Genomic DNA, 15,044 nt, shown 5'->3' on the forward strand with positions numbered 1-15,044 from the left:
GCCCTTAAGTCTAACTCCCCTGTCATTGAGCAATTCGGCGAGTTCATTGGGCCTTTAAAGTAAGTTCAGAGATATTTCGTACACTTCCGGGTGACACGTATTTCCAAGCTTGGCTGCGGTTTCTCCGTGATGAATTGTGTCTGAATTATTTCTTACATCAGTTTCTATGTGGATAATTATCACAATATCATACAATGCCTGGCCGTATCATACAACGTCTATCTATCGCCTGACACTGACTCTCTTTCCCTTCAAACCCGGCCTTCTCGCACCCAGGAGCATATCAGGTAGAGATTCTCTAATTGGCTCTTGCTTAGCCAGTCCCTCCTCAATCTGCTTGATCCCATCAACGAGTTGTTCTGCAAACTCTAGTTGCTTGTGTTTCTCTGCAATGGCTTGGCGATACTGGTCCAATTCCATGCGTCGTTGCTCCGTCATATTCCATTCCTCTGGGAAGCTCAATTTGGGCTTAAAATGGTGATGTCTGGTGTCGAATGGCACGTCTTCGAAGGTATCAGTTGGGTCCTGCCATTGTTAGTATAAATACTACTGGTTTATGAGAGGAAAGATGTATACCCTTGCTTCTTCCAGAAGTTTATCAACCAAATCCCCCAAATACCGCTTGTTCTGGGCTTGAGTCTCGAACATCTCGCAACTCATCTTGATAATATCCTCCTCGGGATTCCATCTCACTCCCGCCAGCTTCCTTAACTTATCTCTTTGAATATCGGTAAGGTCTGGCATATCTGCTGGAGTAAACTCTAGTACGACTTTTTTCTCTGCGGGATGTTGCTCGCCCATGTACGTCGTATATCGGAATCTCAGTGGCATATCTGCAGTGGGAGGGTGGAATGGCTTAGCCAATTCTGCAAGGGGTTATTAGCTGCCGTTCACGGAGATTCCATCTCTCAAATCCAAAAGATAACACCTACTTGACAAAAGAGGCATCTCCCACGCTGCCAGTCTGGCATAATGTCTCATCTCCCGATGTTGCTCCAATTCTCCATGCGCAAGGGAAGTCATATCGTCGTGGTCATCATCTAACATGCCCTCTTCTTCCCAAGGCTCAGGATCTCCCATGTTCATGAACGTGTCCTTCAGCCTCTTCCTTCGTAGTGGTAACACGTATGGAGGGTGCCGGGCTGCATATCTTTGCCTCGATTCCTCTTCCTCTTGCTGCATACTCTCTTCCAGAGCCGCTAGCTCTTCTTCAGTCTCCTTCGAAACCCGCATATATTCTGCCGCATCACGGTTTGTTGCTGCGGCTTTCGAGAGACGTTCCTCGATTTCTTCAATTGAAGCCGCCAGCCAGCGTTGAGGCGTTGTGGAGAATTCTCGCCCTCTTCCAATCGACTTGGCCACATGCCGAGGGGAAATATGCCTGCAATTGCAGCTTCTCACAGCAAAGCGGAAGCTTTGAAGAGCTGCAGCCATGGTTGTTTGCTCTTGTGAAGTTGATACTGCAGGAGCATAATTTTGTTAAGGAAGCTGCACTAGTCCCAGACAGGAAAGGGACAGACCGCTTGTCGGGAAGGTAGTGGGAAATTCCGACCTCAATAGACTTGGCCCACGCTAAAAATTAGTCTCTTTACTTGACGCAACGATTACTTTCATCTATGCACGGCCAATCGATAGCCACTCCGATAAGAGATGCTCTCAACGTGGATCCGTTTCATGCCGTGGATCTCTCCTCACTCCTCTCCGGACCCTGAAGCCTCCACGAAATCGGAAGAGATCTATCTACGCCTCGGGGCATGTGGCCCTGTCGTCTAGGGGAAGCCCGAGAAGATGGAAAAAGTCTGCTTGATCACCACAGGCGCTACTGCTCCGTTCCCAGAACTCGTTCAAGCAGTGCTCAAGCCCGAGTCTCTTCAACTATTAGCGGACAACGGCTTCACAAAACTCATCTTTCAGTGTGGCCAAACTTTCAAGTCGTTCGAAAATCTCATGCCAACCGATCACAAAGGTCTTGATATTGAGGTTTTCGATTTTAAGGCTGACGGTTTGAACCGAGAAATGAGAATGTGCCAGGCACATGAGGGTATCGCAAATAACGGCCTGGTCATATGCCATGCTGGTATGTTTTCCAAAGCCGCACATGAATTGCAGTTACTGACAAGCATATAGGTGCAGGTACGATTCTTGATGGTATGAGACTTGGCTTGTCTTTGATCGTCGTTCCCAATGACAGCTTGTTGGATAATCACCAACTGGAACTCGCGGAAGAACTTGAGCTTCAAGGTTATGCCACGAAGTCCACTACAAGGTTGGCAAAATTCCCTTTCTATTTTCACAAATTTTTGGACTCTGGATCTGGATCAGTTACTGACATAAAGACAGTGATCTTCCCAACGCCATTCAGATCGCGTGCCAGAGGGGCCAAAGAGCTTGGGCTGGTCACAATGCCAGTTTTGCTCAGGAAATCGATAAGGTTGTAGGCTACGAAGATGATGTACGCGCCCGTTTAGACTGATCTTCAGGCTGCTCAATTGGATTAATGCTTTGGATCTGTTGCAAAGCGGCGTTTCGGAACGAGGGTCAAAATGCATATCAAATGTAACGGAATGATACCCACCTGCTTGTTGAAAGCTTGGAATTGGAATTTCACGCTGTGAATTGTCTCAATTCCCCTTCCCCCAATACTAATCTCTATATCATTTGCCTTTTTCATATTGAACAAGGCCCTCGCGAGTGCGAAATGAAACGTCTTTCCCATTTTCAACCCTTTGAGGCCTTTATTGCCAAAAACAACCGTTTTAGAATAGAAAGCAGATTCAAAAACTTAGATTATCAGTGTCTTTTCGTCGTCTTCGTCTTCTTCATCCAAGTGTTTTGACGCTCGATTTATATGCTTCCTTCTATAGTTTGACATTAGAATGAGAAGTTAAGAACCTATATTTCAGATTGCAAAATGTCTTCCCCTATTTGAAAACCACAAATTAAATCCATTCTGGCATTATTCGGGTGGATTTTGTTAGTTGATTTGTCTGTATTCTGATCCTGCGGGGCATACACTTCACTGGGCCACGGGTGGTGCTGTCAGCCGAGGACTGTTATGCAAGTTGATATGACTCGTCAGCATTGTTGTCCTTCTCCAGGGGGTGGAGTGTTTTGTAAGATGCGGACATGAAAATGAGTGTGCCATTCGAGAACGCATGAGACACAGCAGTCAGCATTTAAACCTCTCCATTGAGCACCTTCTCCCTCCTCATCCGAACACTTTCAGGTCTTCTCCACTTTCCCTTAATATCTGTCAAATCTTCCTTGCTGCCTTGCAAGTACAACATGGCACTCCCATCAGGTTTCGACTTCAGTGAAGCTCACAACGATGACATACTTGACTTATTCTCCATATGGAACGATGCCTTTGTCGATTACGAACTCTGGAAGGTAATTTTCAAGAACTCTAACCCCCAAGAAATCCTTCCCTGGATAGTCAAGACGTTTGGCCCACGAGCGGCAATGGATGATATCACGATGTGGAAAGTCACCGAAGTTTCCTCAGGGTGAGTTGTTCCTCCGATGGATGATATTCTTGAACTTCGGAGGCTGATGGAAGAGTAGAAAAGTTGTGGCATGGACTAGTCTTAGAGAACCGTGAGAGTTCCGACCTTCAGTGATCCAAGTTAAGGCGATGCCTCCAGCACTGGAAGGTGTGAATTTGGACGTGTTTGTGGTATTTGCTCATGCCATGGGCGCTGCTAGTGATTATGGATAGGATACTGAGGATGACTATCTTGAGCAAAGTTCCTTTCTCATTGCAATAAAATGCATGACCTTCTAAAAGTTTTAATATCGATGTTATTGGACTTTCGCAATACTAGACCTTCATTTTAATTGTGGGTTTGAAAGAATTGGAATAAATGCGCTCCCACACTATCGGAGAATTGGATTGGGCAATTCATGACCGAACATTGCAATAAGATAGCAGACAAGAGCGACTGCCGAACGTGGATTCCTGCATCTCCTAATGGATGTGACATGTTTTAAGAGAAGGGCTTCAAGGAGATTGCTGTGCTGGACGCAAATCTTGAATAGTATGGGTATGATGCTGCAACGAAGAAATTCTGCATCCTCCTTGACAGATGGGAAATAGGCATTAGGGAAGTCCAAGGGGGTATCCGGATCGGCATTTGATCAGGATGAATGGAGCAAAGCTTCTTATCCTGTATGGGATATTTCACAACGATTTTGAGAACTGCGAATCATAGCAATCAGTGAAGGTTCGATAATGTATGACTTTTGAGGATAACCCGACGAGCAGCACTGGGAAGAACTGGCTCCAAGATGTTGAAGCAATGCGTACGTTGGCTATGGCCTTGCTTCGATACACCTCCTAGCTTCCCGCCACGGGGTAACAAAACATCTAGTGAAGCCCATCAGCCTGCAAAATAGTTGCCGCCTCTTCCTTTTTTCCCTTCTTCGTAGCTTTAGCATCCTGATCCAACGGCTTCGCTAGCAAGAACAAGTTCTTCCCAGCCTTTGGCTCTATTTCGATGATTTGTTTGACAGAGACCTATTCCATGGGATCCATCCGAGTTGCTTGCAGTTTGAGAATGAACTGAACAGTAGGTAAGTTGATGATGCGGGATCCGAGGATATCTCTTATTGTTTCTTCAGCTTCATGTTGCTGGGCTTCGGTTGATGGCTAAATACGGCGGCCGTAGTTTACAAATTGCAATGTGCGTTCGTCAGTTGCGCATGTCAATGGTGTGGTAGGTCGATATCTTTCACTGCATGCCTACTCGTAAGCGTGGTATTGGCAGCTTGAAAGTGAGCAAAAAAGCTGTGTAATCGTCGCTGTTTACCTGTACCGCGAGGTGATCGATGTGTTTACGTTCGGAGTGGCCATCGTCTTTCTCCAATTTGGGCTCTGGTGGTACTCTTGGCCAAGAAGCCATGCTCAAATGGTCTTGGATAATATCCTCAATCCAAGCGTCATCGAAGCCGGCCAAAATCGGTCTTCTGTTCCAGTTGCTACCCATCTTAATCGAAAAGGTGAAGCGGTTGGTTAACAGAGGGTTTCAAAAGCAGACTTAGATGATGTACTGTCGCAGAAGGGAGGCAAGCAGATTACTTCTACCTGACGTTCGAATTTGAAAATGGAATCGGAGTTGCATGGAAAGAAGTGAGGAGTGACTTCCTATTGACGAGTACTCAAAGCGAGGCACGAAAGTGACTCGGTCATCATACCTATCTACCTTTTTTTGTTTGCTTTCTTGACTCAAAGAAGTTTCTGTGAATAAATGCGAAGTCCAGCAAATCCTGGAAACCTTGAAAGAGATCCTGATCGTTTCGCATGACATATAATTCCAATTTATTTTTCACCTAACTCGTCTAGACGCTCACTGCTTGCCACTTGAAGAGCAGATCCTTAAAATTGAGAAGAACAGTTTGATACAAGCAGCGGTCATTAGGATTTGTACACATTTTACATGCCACGTAGGACGGTATTATCCCTCTCTTCTATGGGCTTATACCTTTCCGCCAGGGTCTCCTCAACACTCTTATCCAAAGAGCTCGGTTTCTCATATCGCTCGTGGAGAGCCTTCTCAACGGCGGAAGAATGGCTCATAGTTGCTGCTTGTGCCTTGCTTTCCATCTTCTCAGTCGCCAGACCAACTGCAGCTTGAGCTTTTCCGATTGTTGCCTTGCCCTTTTCAATACCCTTGTTGAAAGTATCCCTCAAAGCACCGCGGGCCGCATCAACGGTTCCGCCAGCATGTCTCACGGCTTCCGCAGCATCCTCAGCACCAGTCTTTGCATCAGCAGCTGACCGGTCGACCTTCGCTTTCGTTGAACTTCCAAGCTCTCCAGTCTTGATACCCGCTTGATCTGCCTTCTCCTTGGCTGCAGAAGCGATCTTGCTTGCACCATCCTTTGCTTGAGCACCGACCCGTTCAGCCCCAGCGATTGTCGCTGCCGCAGCTCTGTCGATTCCAGCAGCAGCTTGGTCGGTACCCTTCTTGGCAGCAGCTTTGCTCCTATCGACCGCGTCCTGAACCTTCGGAGCAGTTTGCTTCCCCGCTTCTTCAATGCCCTCCCTGCTCTTTTGTAATCCAGACCCTAAAATCCTCGCGACAGCTCCTTCCATCCCCTCTCGCACTTCATTCCAATCCGTTTTCTGCACTCTCCGAACGGCATGCTCAACCTCCTCATTCCATCTATCTTTCAGCGTTTCCGTTAACGAACTCCTTTCTTCGCGCGCGAGTTCGGCCCTGCTCTGTGGTGGAGGTATAGGTGAGGGTTCAAGCAGACTTGTAAGCACGCGAGATTGTGACCGGAGAGCTTCAGCTTGGGCCCGTCGATTCCGTTCATGGGCAAGGACTGTGAGATATGCAATACCGAGTGTCAGAGCAACCCCGCCAGTCTGGACGCCAACGTTAGTTATGCTGCAGCATTCGCTAACTTCTTCTCGGTACTCACAAAACCAGTTGTGAAGCCCATCTTGAGTTGCTAGGCTGGCGCGACGGATGCTACAAGGCTTCGGCAAACTTCCAATCTGGTCAAAGGGATTCGGATGTCCCAATTGATATCGTGGAAGCTCCAAGGAGCTCGCAGTTAGAGAACGACCAAGGGTGAAGGTTGCGTGTTGGTGGTCCGATCAGTTCTCGTTCGCCGCGAAACTTTTGGAGCCAAGGCCAACCACACAAAGATTGCCGATCCCCTGCAGGGGGTCAGCCCTCCTGATATAAAGTCTCCCAAGTCATCACTTTTCGAAAACAAAGCCACCTTTGGTATTCTGATATTAAGCATCGTTTTGTTTCCCCCAATGCTCGGTTTAAACAGGAAGACTTAATCTGAATCAATATCCCGAATTATTCTTAATAGGAGTTCCTGGAATACAAGTATGGCGCCATCCAAGTACCTGCGTACAGGCGGGTCAAAATGTATATAGGAGTTATTCAAATCACAAAGCGGAATCTTCTGACATTTTGGGAGTTTGAATATCCTTCGAATATGGCCATTTGGAAATGAAAAAGCTTGCGCCCATGAACATTGAGGTCATTGAAATGCCTTTGTAGGCCTCTCTGTTCCTTTCCCAATCCTAATCTTGGCCATTTTGTAATGGTTTTGCCACAGCAGTCCTCATTATCTCAAGAATCTTAGATTTTCCCATCTTCTCTCTTTCTCTCTCCCATTGCTCAAACTCATCCCACCACCACTGATGTGTCATTCCATCTTTTCCGAGGTGCCCTGCAATACCATCACTGCCAATCCGCCGACTCCAAGGTTTATCCACAATGTAATGTAGATTTCTGACTTCTTCGTCTACCCAAAGGTTTTTATGCCAGTACCGCATTGTCTTCAGCGCGTTGTATTTCCACGACAAACTCTTCCACCTGCCCTTGAAAAAGTCACCCAAAAAATCCTGATCTGGGAAGAGGTACGTTTTGACTTCCTCATTTTCATTGAGAAATTTGATCATCTCTTCCCACTGAGACTGCGACGGTTGGAAGATGAACAAGCCGGAATTTAGCAAGGCGTGTGTTCTCTTGCCATTGCTCCCTCCAGGACTTGGTACGGGTGTCGGTGGACTCTCAGGACTCAAACCAGTATAAGCACAGTTCTCCTTGTTCCACTCCTCTGGGGCCCAGCTATCGTGGTCCAGGTTGCAAACACAAGCATGATTAGCCGCAATCCAATCTCTTCCGGGTAACCCCATATCGAACAACTCGTCCATGTTCCTCCTCACAAGCATATCAGCGTCCAGAAATACCAGTTTCTCACATCCATACTTATGCAATTCGAAAACTCGCAGCTTTGACCAAGTATCTTCAAAGCGAGGTGCAATAAGTGTCTCCGGTAAATTGTGTGCGGGAGGGACCAGAGGTGAGATTTGTATGTGACGTGAGTTTGTGAGAATGCATTCTTGCTGAAGAGTGGATACATGAGATTTTTCAAAATCAGGCGTGGTAAGAACGATCAGCGGGTATTTTGATTGGTGCTTCTTGAGGCTGTGTGCGAGAAGAGTGGCTCCTGGAAGGTAGCTGGCGCGAGTAACAAGTGTTACCCACGCAAATGTGGGTAGGCGATCTGAGTTGGAAGTGTTTTCGCCCATTATATAAGAAAATGGAAAGAGTAGCGTTTTGCAATTGTTGCTGAGGTAGAAAGTTATCTCGTCCCTTCCCAACTTGACGCCATTCAGCACTAGTAGTCTTGTCGTCATTAGACACCAAATTCGACACATTCGACACGCAACTTCACACCTAGACACCTAAACACTGGAAAATTTCGGAGGTGAAAATTGCGATGAAAAGAAAAAGACGAGAGGCTATTCAGAATTGTCTCCAACCTTCTCCACCGACAACCATATCACTTCCTTTTGCTGACGATCTCTCATCTTGGACCCAAATCGCACTTGCATCATCCACCTTCTGCGTCCCAAACTTCTTCTCGCAAAACTCTAGCACAGTCTTGAGCTCTCTTTTGCTCCCATCCTCTAGCTGATGGACCTCTGAGATATCTTCATGTTTTGTTTCTTTCCTCAGAATCTCAATGCTTCTCACGAAATCCATTACTTTGTCGATGCCGCTGTTTCCCCACACGGCTAGAAAGACTTCCGAGTCTTTCACATCACGATACCACGCTCTTGCATTCTCATAGTCCCCTTCAATGCGGTGCAGTATTCCATGCAACATCATAGATTCATACTGTGGTGCAGCTTGCATGCGGCGTACCAAAAAATGGGCTGATACCAAGTCACCGTTGAATAGGTGGAGAGCAGCTTCAATAGAGGGATGAAGGAACAATGAGGAGATAGCATGAGTAAGGCTCTGAGATGGAGCTGATCGAGGAGGTGGCAAAACGGGGCCCGGTTTCGAGAGTAGTTGCTGCTTCAAGCCTGTATACGACTCATCTTTGGTCGAGTCATTGTCCACGCTAGACATCGCTGATAGTAATTTGAAGTATTTCAACTCGACTGGCAAACTATCGCAGGTAAGAGTATCGTGATAGTTGAGACGATTGAACGTTGAAGCAGTGCCTTTTCAAGAGCCAATGAGGTCGTGTGCGTCATGACTGAAGAGTGCTAATTATGTTCTGCCTAGCTCCAAAAGAGTCCTCCCGGCGAAAAGTAGGAGATCAGGAAAAGTTTCAAGTTGATAGAACAGATTTTCACCACATACCAGGTCTAAGAAATCGGATGCTCCAAGTATGGATGTCCCGCCAGTACCTAGAACTCCGTGATATCCTTGACTACAAGTCATAATGATTCCATACTGCGACTCCCGGCGGGACGACATCATGATCTATATGCGGCCTCCTTGGGCCCTGAAGAACACGAAACTTCCGATCTACCGCACGTAAAGCTCTTGCAGCATCTCCTCTCCTGAGCGCAGCGATATTCAAGACAGGAGGATGTTCAAGGCCTCGAATAGCCTCATCAAAAGTCACACTTGCTTTCCTCCCTCCCTCTTCCCATCTTCTTACTTCAAGCTCCGTGACAGGTGCAACCAAGACAGCATCCTCATCCCAGTCTTGCCAATAAGGTTCAAGGGAGTCTTCAGCGACCAGCGTCACAGAACTCAGCGTATCCAGAGGAAGCCGAGTCCATCCAATCGAGCCGGAGTGCAGAGGGAGAGCCAGGTTTCTGATACCAACTCCTTCCGCATCGAAGGCTTTCATATCGTCGATCAAAATCCCCATAGTTTCTTTGTCCCATTTGAAATTTCCATATATCGTATCCAACAAGGGATTTATGTAGATGATAGAGGACCCACTGGCCAGCACTTCGAAACTTAATGTGTAGACTTTCAGAGCCATTTCACGTGATTCGTGGCAGACACTGAGTACTGCTGGAGCTGTGGTTTGAGTTACCCACTGAATAGTGCGGATTTCCGTCCCATGTCTGGTTGGATAGAATGATATGTTCCAATTGCCTGGGTAGTCATCTGTGCGCATTTCGATAATTCTGGGAGTAAGGCAGCTGTAACGCCATATTTGGAGGCGACGCTCAGTTGGAAGAGTAGAAAAGTCCGCGACTTGTCTGGACATTCTTGATTTGTTGTCCCAAGGAAGTGTGATTGATTGAAGATGAAGGTTGCCGTCATTGGTCGTTGGAGGAAGCGAGAGGCTCAGCCTTGCCGTGGCTTTAATGTAACAGAGGTGTGACCTTAGCTGGCTCTTAAAGCTCATCGTCAACCTCAAATAATTCCAGCAAGTCGGATCAAGCATCTTCCCCAGCGCACTGCGTATCAATTGAAGCTCCCAAGCCTAGCTCCGCATGCTAGGCGATCTTGAAGCTCATATTTACATTTCCTGAGTTTCTGCCAAGCGGAGAGGAGCCTCCATTGATCTCCTGACTCTTCGCCATGGCCGGCGCCAGATTAAAATATCGACATCTAGGCCGCACGTCTTCACATAGACAAGCCCTCCTCCGTAATCTCGTCACATCTCTCTTCACACACGAATCGATATCTACAACATACCCCAAAGCCAAAGAAGCGCAAAGGCTGGCGGAAAAGCTCATCACTCTGGGGAAAAAAAACACAGAAGCGAGCAAGAGAAGGGCCTTGAGCATATTCTTCGTATGTCAATACTTCAATCTTGATAGGCTGGGAAACATGTGTTATGTGTGATGCTGACTCTTGGAAAGAATCCCCACGAACTCCTCCCTAAACTCTTTGGCCCATTACGAGAACGATATGCGGACAGACCTGGCGGTTACACGCGTGTATTGCGGATTGAGCCGCTGAAGTCGGATCAAGCGCCTTCAGCCATTTTGGAGCTGGTAGATGGACCTAACGATATGCGATTTGCGATGACAGCGAGGACTGTTGCCACATTGAGAAAGCAAGGACGGCCGCTCAACGAGATGACTGAAAGGAACATTGAGAAGGTCACAAGATACAGGGAAAAAGGACAGCGGGACCTCGAGAGGATGGTGAAGAGGATGGAAGAAGTCGAGATCGAGGAAAGAAATGATGCCATCACTATTCCAAAGCCACGAGATCCTAGACCAAGCAAGGAAGATGACTGAAAATAAGATAGGCGACAAATGTATTGATACCAGGACTTTCGATTGTACATCAGAATTACATGGGATGGCGTTTACATATCTTCATTATTTCGATATCTTACAGGAAATCGAAAGTATCGCCTTTCTCCTTGATCATTTTCCCGACTCTCTCCGTGCCAGCGATCCTCTCCAGTTTCAATATATCCCATTTGGAGAATATAACTCTCGCACTCCCTTCTCCAGGCTCCAGCTTACCTTCTTGGACACTCCTACCAAGGTAGCCACCCACTATTTCCTTGTAAAAGATCGGATTGTCGGGTAAACCATACATGATCACTTTTCTGACACCCCTGAGCTGGTAACGGCGGAAGTGGTGTGCGCGTTCGGTGTAAAGTAGGACACTATGGCGTCCACTAAAGAAATGAGATCGTGCTCTTGTTACATCCCTGACAGAAGTGTATTCAGAGATACTGCCAAACGACAAGCTGGTTGTAGCTGGAGATGTTGAGAAATAGTTCCTCACCCGAACAAAATCGAGATAGGACGGGATGAATATGACTGTCCCAGTGCTGTCCTTGGCAGATCTGGTCAAGGATGGTATAACGGCGGTGGTGAAGTATGTAAATCGAGCATCCGGGTCTGAGGCAAAGGAGAGCGATTCGAGACGAGAGAAGGTTTGCTTGATTTTCAATCCTAGCTCTTGAATCGCGCCGGGATAATTGATGCTGATTTTGAACTTGCCAGCCCAATTCCTGGATTTATTGAAGAAGAGTGTGTTCAACTCAGGTGTATTAAATGCTGCCAGGGCTATGGTCTGTCTGAAGTATTTGGCGTTGTTGTCCAAATACCAACTCCTCACTCGACTGAAATCGCAGCCATGGGCCTCCTTCGGTTGCAAGTTTAGGTGCTCGAAAATATACTCCACATGCTCCCAATTCTGCATGAGGAGTGCATCAGCTTGATCAACGATGACTACCTCGATCGAGCTCAAGAAGTCATAGTCTCCTTTCTTGTCGTCCTTGCCTTCCAATGCCAATCTCAAGCCTAATGGACTGGCAAAAATGATATCCGAGTTGTAGAACTGCGAGAAGTATTTGATGGTTTTTCGAGTAAATTTTAGCCCAAGCCGGAACATATCATCATCATTGCCTCCAAAAAGTTCTCGAAAATCCTGTGGCTTGTCATCGGAAAACTTCTCTTCTTTTTCGACATACGAGTCGTCGAATCGTTTTTGATTCTCCTGCTGATCTGGTTCACACAAAAATGTGATCATCTTTACCATCCGAACACAAGACTCGCGAGTGGGAAGAATCATGAGAACTTTTGGGCGGGTGAACCCTTGATCTCGTAATTCGAGGTCACCGTTATTCTCCTCTTTTGCAAGGCGAGCGTTATTTTTGATAACACGATCTCGAGTTCTGGAGATATGTCAACAAAAGCTTAGGTCCCAAATAGGTAGTACTTACTTGAATACATGATTGACAGCGTGGAGGCATGCCAAACGTCTTAAGCTCTCTGAGTTCGTCGGCCGCCGCTCACAGTAAAAGATATCCTGGTAGCCAAATATCGAAGGTGTAATGTGTTTCTCCAGATCGTCAAATTCTGGTCTTTGTTTAGACATGACGCCTGCCAACTTCTGCTTCAACCTCAATTCGGCCGGTTCAGACAAGGGCTTGGGCCTAGTCCTGTCATTCTTGTCGTCTATTTCAGGGATGCCGATTACGACCTTTCCAAATTTCGGAATTACTGCTTTTTGAGTAACCCACTGGTTTTTCTCCAGGGACTTGAGTCTCTTGGAAAGAATGTTGTCATCTGGATCCGCGAAATGAGCTTCGAAGGGATCCGAAGCGTCCTCCAGATCATCTTCGTCTTCAAGCAAGCCGTCAGTTTCAGTCTCCGGACCTTCTTCTGGTTCTTCAACCTCATCAGAATCTTCTGCAGCAGGCTTCGAGTTCTCTTCTTCTTCAGTTTTCGCTGATTCGGGCCTTGCTTCTGGATCCAATTTCCTCCGTTTTGCTTGCGGCCCCAAGTCTGTTGCAAAACTTTGCATAAGAGCAGCATAGGAACGCACAGCTGGTAATGGCTCCTCATCTCCACTGGATTCGTCTTGGCTTTCCGGTTCTTCCTCCGCCTCAGATGGACTTTCTGGTTCAGACTCTTCATTTGCTTCCCTGAAAGCTGTTTAATGCTCCATTCATATATTGGGAAATTGGAAATCTTACACTTCTTTTTGCTGCGCTATTCGTGTACTGTCAAAGACCGGCTTTCCTCTCCCACCTCGAAAGCCGCCTCGTCCTCGTCCTCGTCCTCTACCACGTGAGCCACCCATACTGGATCTCCTCCCGCTTCCCTCACTGTTTCCCCTACCCCGTAAGTCACCTCTCGATCCGTGGAATGCCATTTCGGTGAAGGCTCGAAGATTGTGTAAAAGTTGAAGCTCTCGAGACGGATGTCTCAAAAAATTACACAAATTCTTATCTTAGCGCACCCATGGTCGTCCTGAAGGCCATTTGGAATGAGAACAACTTCGCGGAGTGCAATTTTTGGTTTCAGATCAGTGGAAGTTCTATGAAGCCTGTGAGGATATAAGGCCTTTTAGGATATAAAGTATAACTTTAATTAAATTCAAATATGAAGTCTTCTTGCAAGTCTTCGAAAAGTACATTTGGCACGTGAATCCTTATCTTAGCGCCGAATCTCGCACACAACGGAAGCGACGACGAGGGGCAGCAAATTTGAAGTCAACACCCCGTTTGACGCCTTCCCCAGACCTTTCCGACCCCAGAGAAAGTTGCCCAGCATGGCGGTTGGTACTGATTCTTTCCTGCATCTTGCACGCCCTCTTGCGCCTTCAGCGATCGGTGTACAGCCCACAACCGCACCTCTCAATGTCATAATTCAACCACAAGTACGTCCAAGCACACGAAATTACCGTATGGTGAACTGATGATATAAAGGCCGTTTTCTCCATCCTCGATCATGCTATTCGACGTGACATCCGCGACACACAATCAACGCGAGTGATTGGAGCCCTACTCGGCGTCCGCTCAGAAGACGGCATGGAAGTGGAAGTACGAAATTGCTTCGCGATCCCCCATACCGAGAACGAAGATCAAGTCGAGGTCGACGTCGAGTACCAGAAGAACATGCTCGCATTACAACTCAAAGCCAACCCGAGAGAAGTGTTGCTAGGATGGTACACGACAAGCCTTGAACTCAACAGCTTCAGCGCCTTAATTCAGAACTTCTTCGCAAGTCCCGAGACTGGAACTTTCCCTCACCCGGCAGTCCATTTGACGGTATCAACGGAGGCTGGAAAGGAGATTGAAGCGAGAGCGTACATCAGTGCCCCGGTTGGGGTAAACGCTGAGCGTGCTGCCGAGAGCTGTCTGTTCATCCCAGTACCATACGAGATCCGCTACGGCGAAGCCGAGAAGAGTGGCCTGGAGTTGATATCTGGAGCAAAGGATAGCGAGAACCGAGCGGCGCCAGTAGTTTCGGACATTGAAGGTCTAGAGAGAGCTGTGGATCAGACACTTGATCTGCTTGAGCGAGTATCAGAATATGTCAACTCGGTTTTGGATGAGGAAAAGGAGCCGTCGAATGCTTTGGGACAATTCTTGATGAACGCTTTGTCACTGGCACCGAAAGTCGACCCACAAGACATCGAGCGGGACTTCAACAACCATATCCAGGACGTTTTGGTTGTTTCATATCTGGCCAACACCATTCGCACCCAAATTGATCTCTCGCAAAGGCTGGCTACCGCTACTCTCACTATGGGCGGATCAGATGCGTTGGCAGCAACTGGTGGCGAAGGCGGTGGAGACAAGGGGCAACGTGGTGGCCAGAGAGGTGGGAAGAGGGGAGGTGGACGTGGTGGTGGGCAACAAAGAGAACCGAGAGAACCGAGAGAACCGAGCGAGTGATATGTGATAATTGAACGCCTTCCATGAGACTTAGCCGTGCAGTTCATAATTGCATTGTACAGGAATGGAAAAAGTTCTGGCGTTTACTGGGGCTATAGAGCCAATCGAATAGAATACCATTCTTCACCAATCTCGTCACTCGTGATCAGGACCTA

At 47.3% G+C, this 15,044-nt stretch overlaps 7 protein-coding genes across 7 annotated transcripts; 3 read left to right on the forward strand and 4 right to left on the reverse strand.

The window, feature by feature from the left end:
- Positions 1-115: 115 nt before the first annotated feature.
- Positions 116-1,479, reverse strand: K444DRAFT_565658 (uncharacterized protein). The gene is made up of 3 exons (XM_024877109.1): positions 933-1,479; positions 577-866; positions 116-525 (listed from the first exon to the last, which is right to left on the reverse strand). The coding sequence occupies exons 1-3, from the start codon at positions 1,432-1,434 to the stop codon at positions 223-225; spliced, it is 1,095 nt and encodes a 364-aa protein (XP_024733824.1). The 5' UTR covers positions 1,435-1,479; the 3' UTR covers positions 116-222.
- A 309-nt stretch (positions 1,480-1,788) lies between these two features.
- On the forward strand, positions 1,789-2,473 carry K444DRAFT_632079 (glycosyltransferase family 1 protein; the record flags this gene model as incomplete). Its single annotated transcript, XM_024883440.1, has 3 exons — positions 1,789-2,077; positions 2,128-2,266; positions 2,341-2,473. 3 exons carry the CDS (start codon positions 1,789-1,791, stop codon positions 2,471-2,473), a joined length of 561 nt encoding a protein of 186 aa, XP_024733825.1.
- Positions 2,474-5,181: 2,708 nt separating this feature from the next.
- On the reverse strand, positions 5,182-6,484 carry K444DRAFT_654080 (uncharacterized protein). The gene is made up of 2 exons (XM_024885920.1): positions 6,427-6,484; positions 5,182-6,370 (listed from the first exon to the last, which is right to left on the reverse strand). Exons 1-2 carry the CDS (start codon positions 6,445-6,447, stop codon positions 5,432-5,434), a joined length of 960 nt encoding a protein of 319 aa, XP_024733826.1. The 5' UTR covers positions 6,448-6,484; the 3' UTR covers positions 5,182-5,431.
- A 564-nt stretch (positions 6,485-7,048) lies between these two features.
- Positions 7,049-8,062, reverse strand: K444DRAFT_534968 (glycosyltransferase family 8 protein; the record flags this gene model as incomplete). Its single annotated transcript, XM_024875247.1, has 1 exon — positions 7,049-8,062. One exon carries the CDS (start codon positions 8,060-8,062, stop codon positions 7,049-7,051), a length of 1,014 nt encoding a protein of 337 aa, XP_024733827.1.
- Positions 8,063-10,145: 2,083 nt separating this feature from the next.
- On the forward strand, positions 10,146-11,102 carry K444DRAFT_615368 (ribosomal protein L17). The gene is made up of 2 exons (XM_024880717.1): positions 10,146-10,529; positions 10,598-11,102. The coding sequence occupies exons 1-2, from the start codon at positions 10,314-10,316 to the stop codon at positions 10,979-10,981; spliced, it is 600 nt and encodes a 199-aa protein (XP_024733828.1). The 5' UTR covers positions 10,146-10,313; the 3' UTR covers positions 10,982-11,102.
- On the reverse strand, positions 10,619-13,376 carry K444DRAFT_593588 (U3 small nucleolar RNA-associated protein 25). Its single transcript, XM_024878311.1, has 3 exons — positions 13,183-13,376; positions 12,427-13,131; positions 10,619-12,378 (listed from the first exon to the last, which is right to left on the reverse strand). The coding sequence occupies exons 1-3, from the start codon at positions 13,359-13,361 to the stop codon at positions 11,079-11,081; spliced, it is 2,184 nt and encodes a 727-aa protein (XP_024733829.1). The 5' UTR covers positions 13,362-13,376; the 3' UTR covers positions 10,619-11,078.
- A 384-nt stretch (positions 13,377-13,760) lies between these two features.
- K444DRAFT_632085 (Mov34-domain-containing protein) lies at positions 13,761-14,889 on the forward strand (the record flags this gene model as incomplete). The annotated part of the gene is made up of 2 exons (XM_024883441.1): positions 13,761-13,868; positions 13,918-14,889. The coding sequence occupies 2 exons, from the start codon at positions 13,761-13,763 to the stop codon at positions 14,887-14,889; spliced, it is 1,080 nt and encodes a 359-aa protein (XP_024733830.1).
- Between the last annotated feature and the right edge of the window lie 155 nt (positions 14,890-15,044).

Source organism: Hyaloscypha bicolor (assembly GCF_002865645.1).
Source record: "Hyaloscypha bicolor E unplaced genomic scaffold K444scaffold_117, whole genome shotgun sequence".
Lineage (NCBI taxonomy): Eukaryota > Fungi > Ascomycota > Leotiomycetes > Helotiales > Hyaloscyphaceae > Hyaloscypha > Hyaloscypha bicolor.

Bases quoted from the DNA above. Each gene is read 5' to 3' on its own strand.
- K444DRAFT_615368 (XM_024880717.1), top strand. From the start codon at position 10,314: ATGGCCGGCGCCAGATTAAAATATCGACATCTAGGCCGCACGTCTTCA. The intron at 10,530-10,597 runs GTATGTCAATAC...ACTCTTGGAAAG, and splicing joins GGGCCTTGAGCATATTCTTC to AATCCCCACGAACTCCTCCC.
- K444DRAFT_565658 (XM_024877109.1), bottom strand. From the start codon at position 1,434: ATGGCTGCAGCTCTTCAAAGCTTCCGCTTTGCTGTGAGAAGCTGCAAT. The intron at 867-932 runs GTAGGTGTTATC...AACCCCTTGCAG, and splicing joins GGAGATGCCTCTTTTGTCAA to AATTGGCTAAGCCATTCCAC. The intron at 526-576 runs GTATACATCTTT...TAACAATGGCAG, and splicing joins AACTTCTGGAAGAAGCAAGG to GACCCAACTGATACCTTCGA.
- K444DRAFT_654080 (XM_024885920.1), bottom strand. From the start codon at position 6,447: ATGGGCTTCACAACTGGTTTT. The intron at 6,371-6,426 runs GTGAGTACCGAG...GTTGGCGTCCAG, and splicing joins TGGGCTTCACAACTGGTTTT to ACTGGCGGGGTTGCTCTGAC.
- K444DRAFT_593588 (XM_024878311.1), bottom strand. From the start codon at position 13,361: ATGGCATTCCACGGATCGAGAGGTGACTTACGGGGTAGGGGAAACAGT. The intron at 13,132-13,182 runs GTAAGATTTCCA...AACAGCTTTCAG, and splicing joins ATAGCGCAGCAAAAAGAAGT to GGAAGCAAATGAAGAGTCTG. The intron at 12,379-12,426 runs GTAAGTACTACC...ACATATCTCCAG, and splicing joins GCTGTCAATCATGTATTCAA to AACTCGAGATCGTGTTATCA.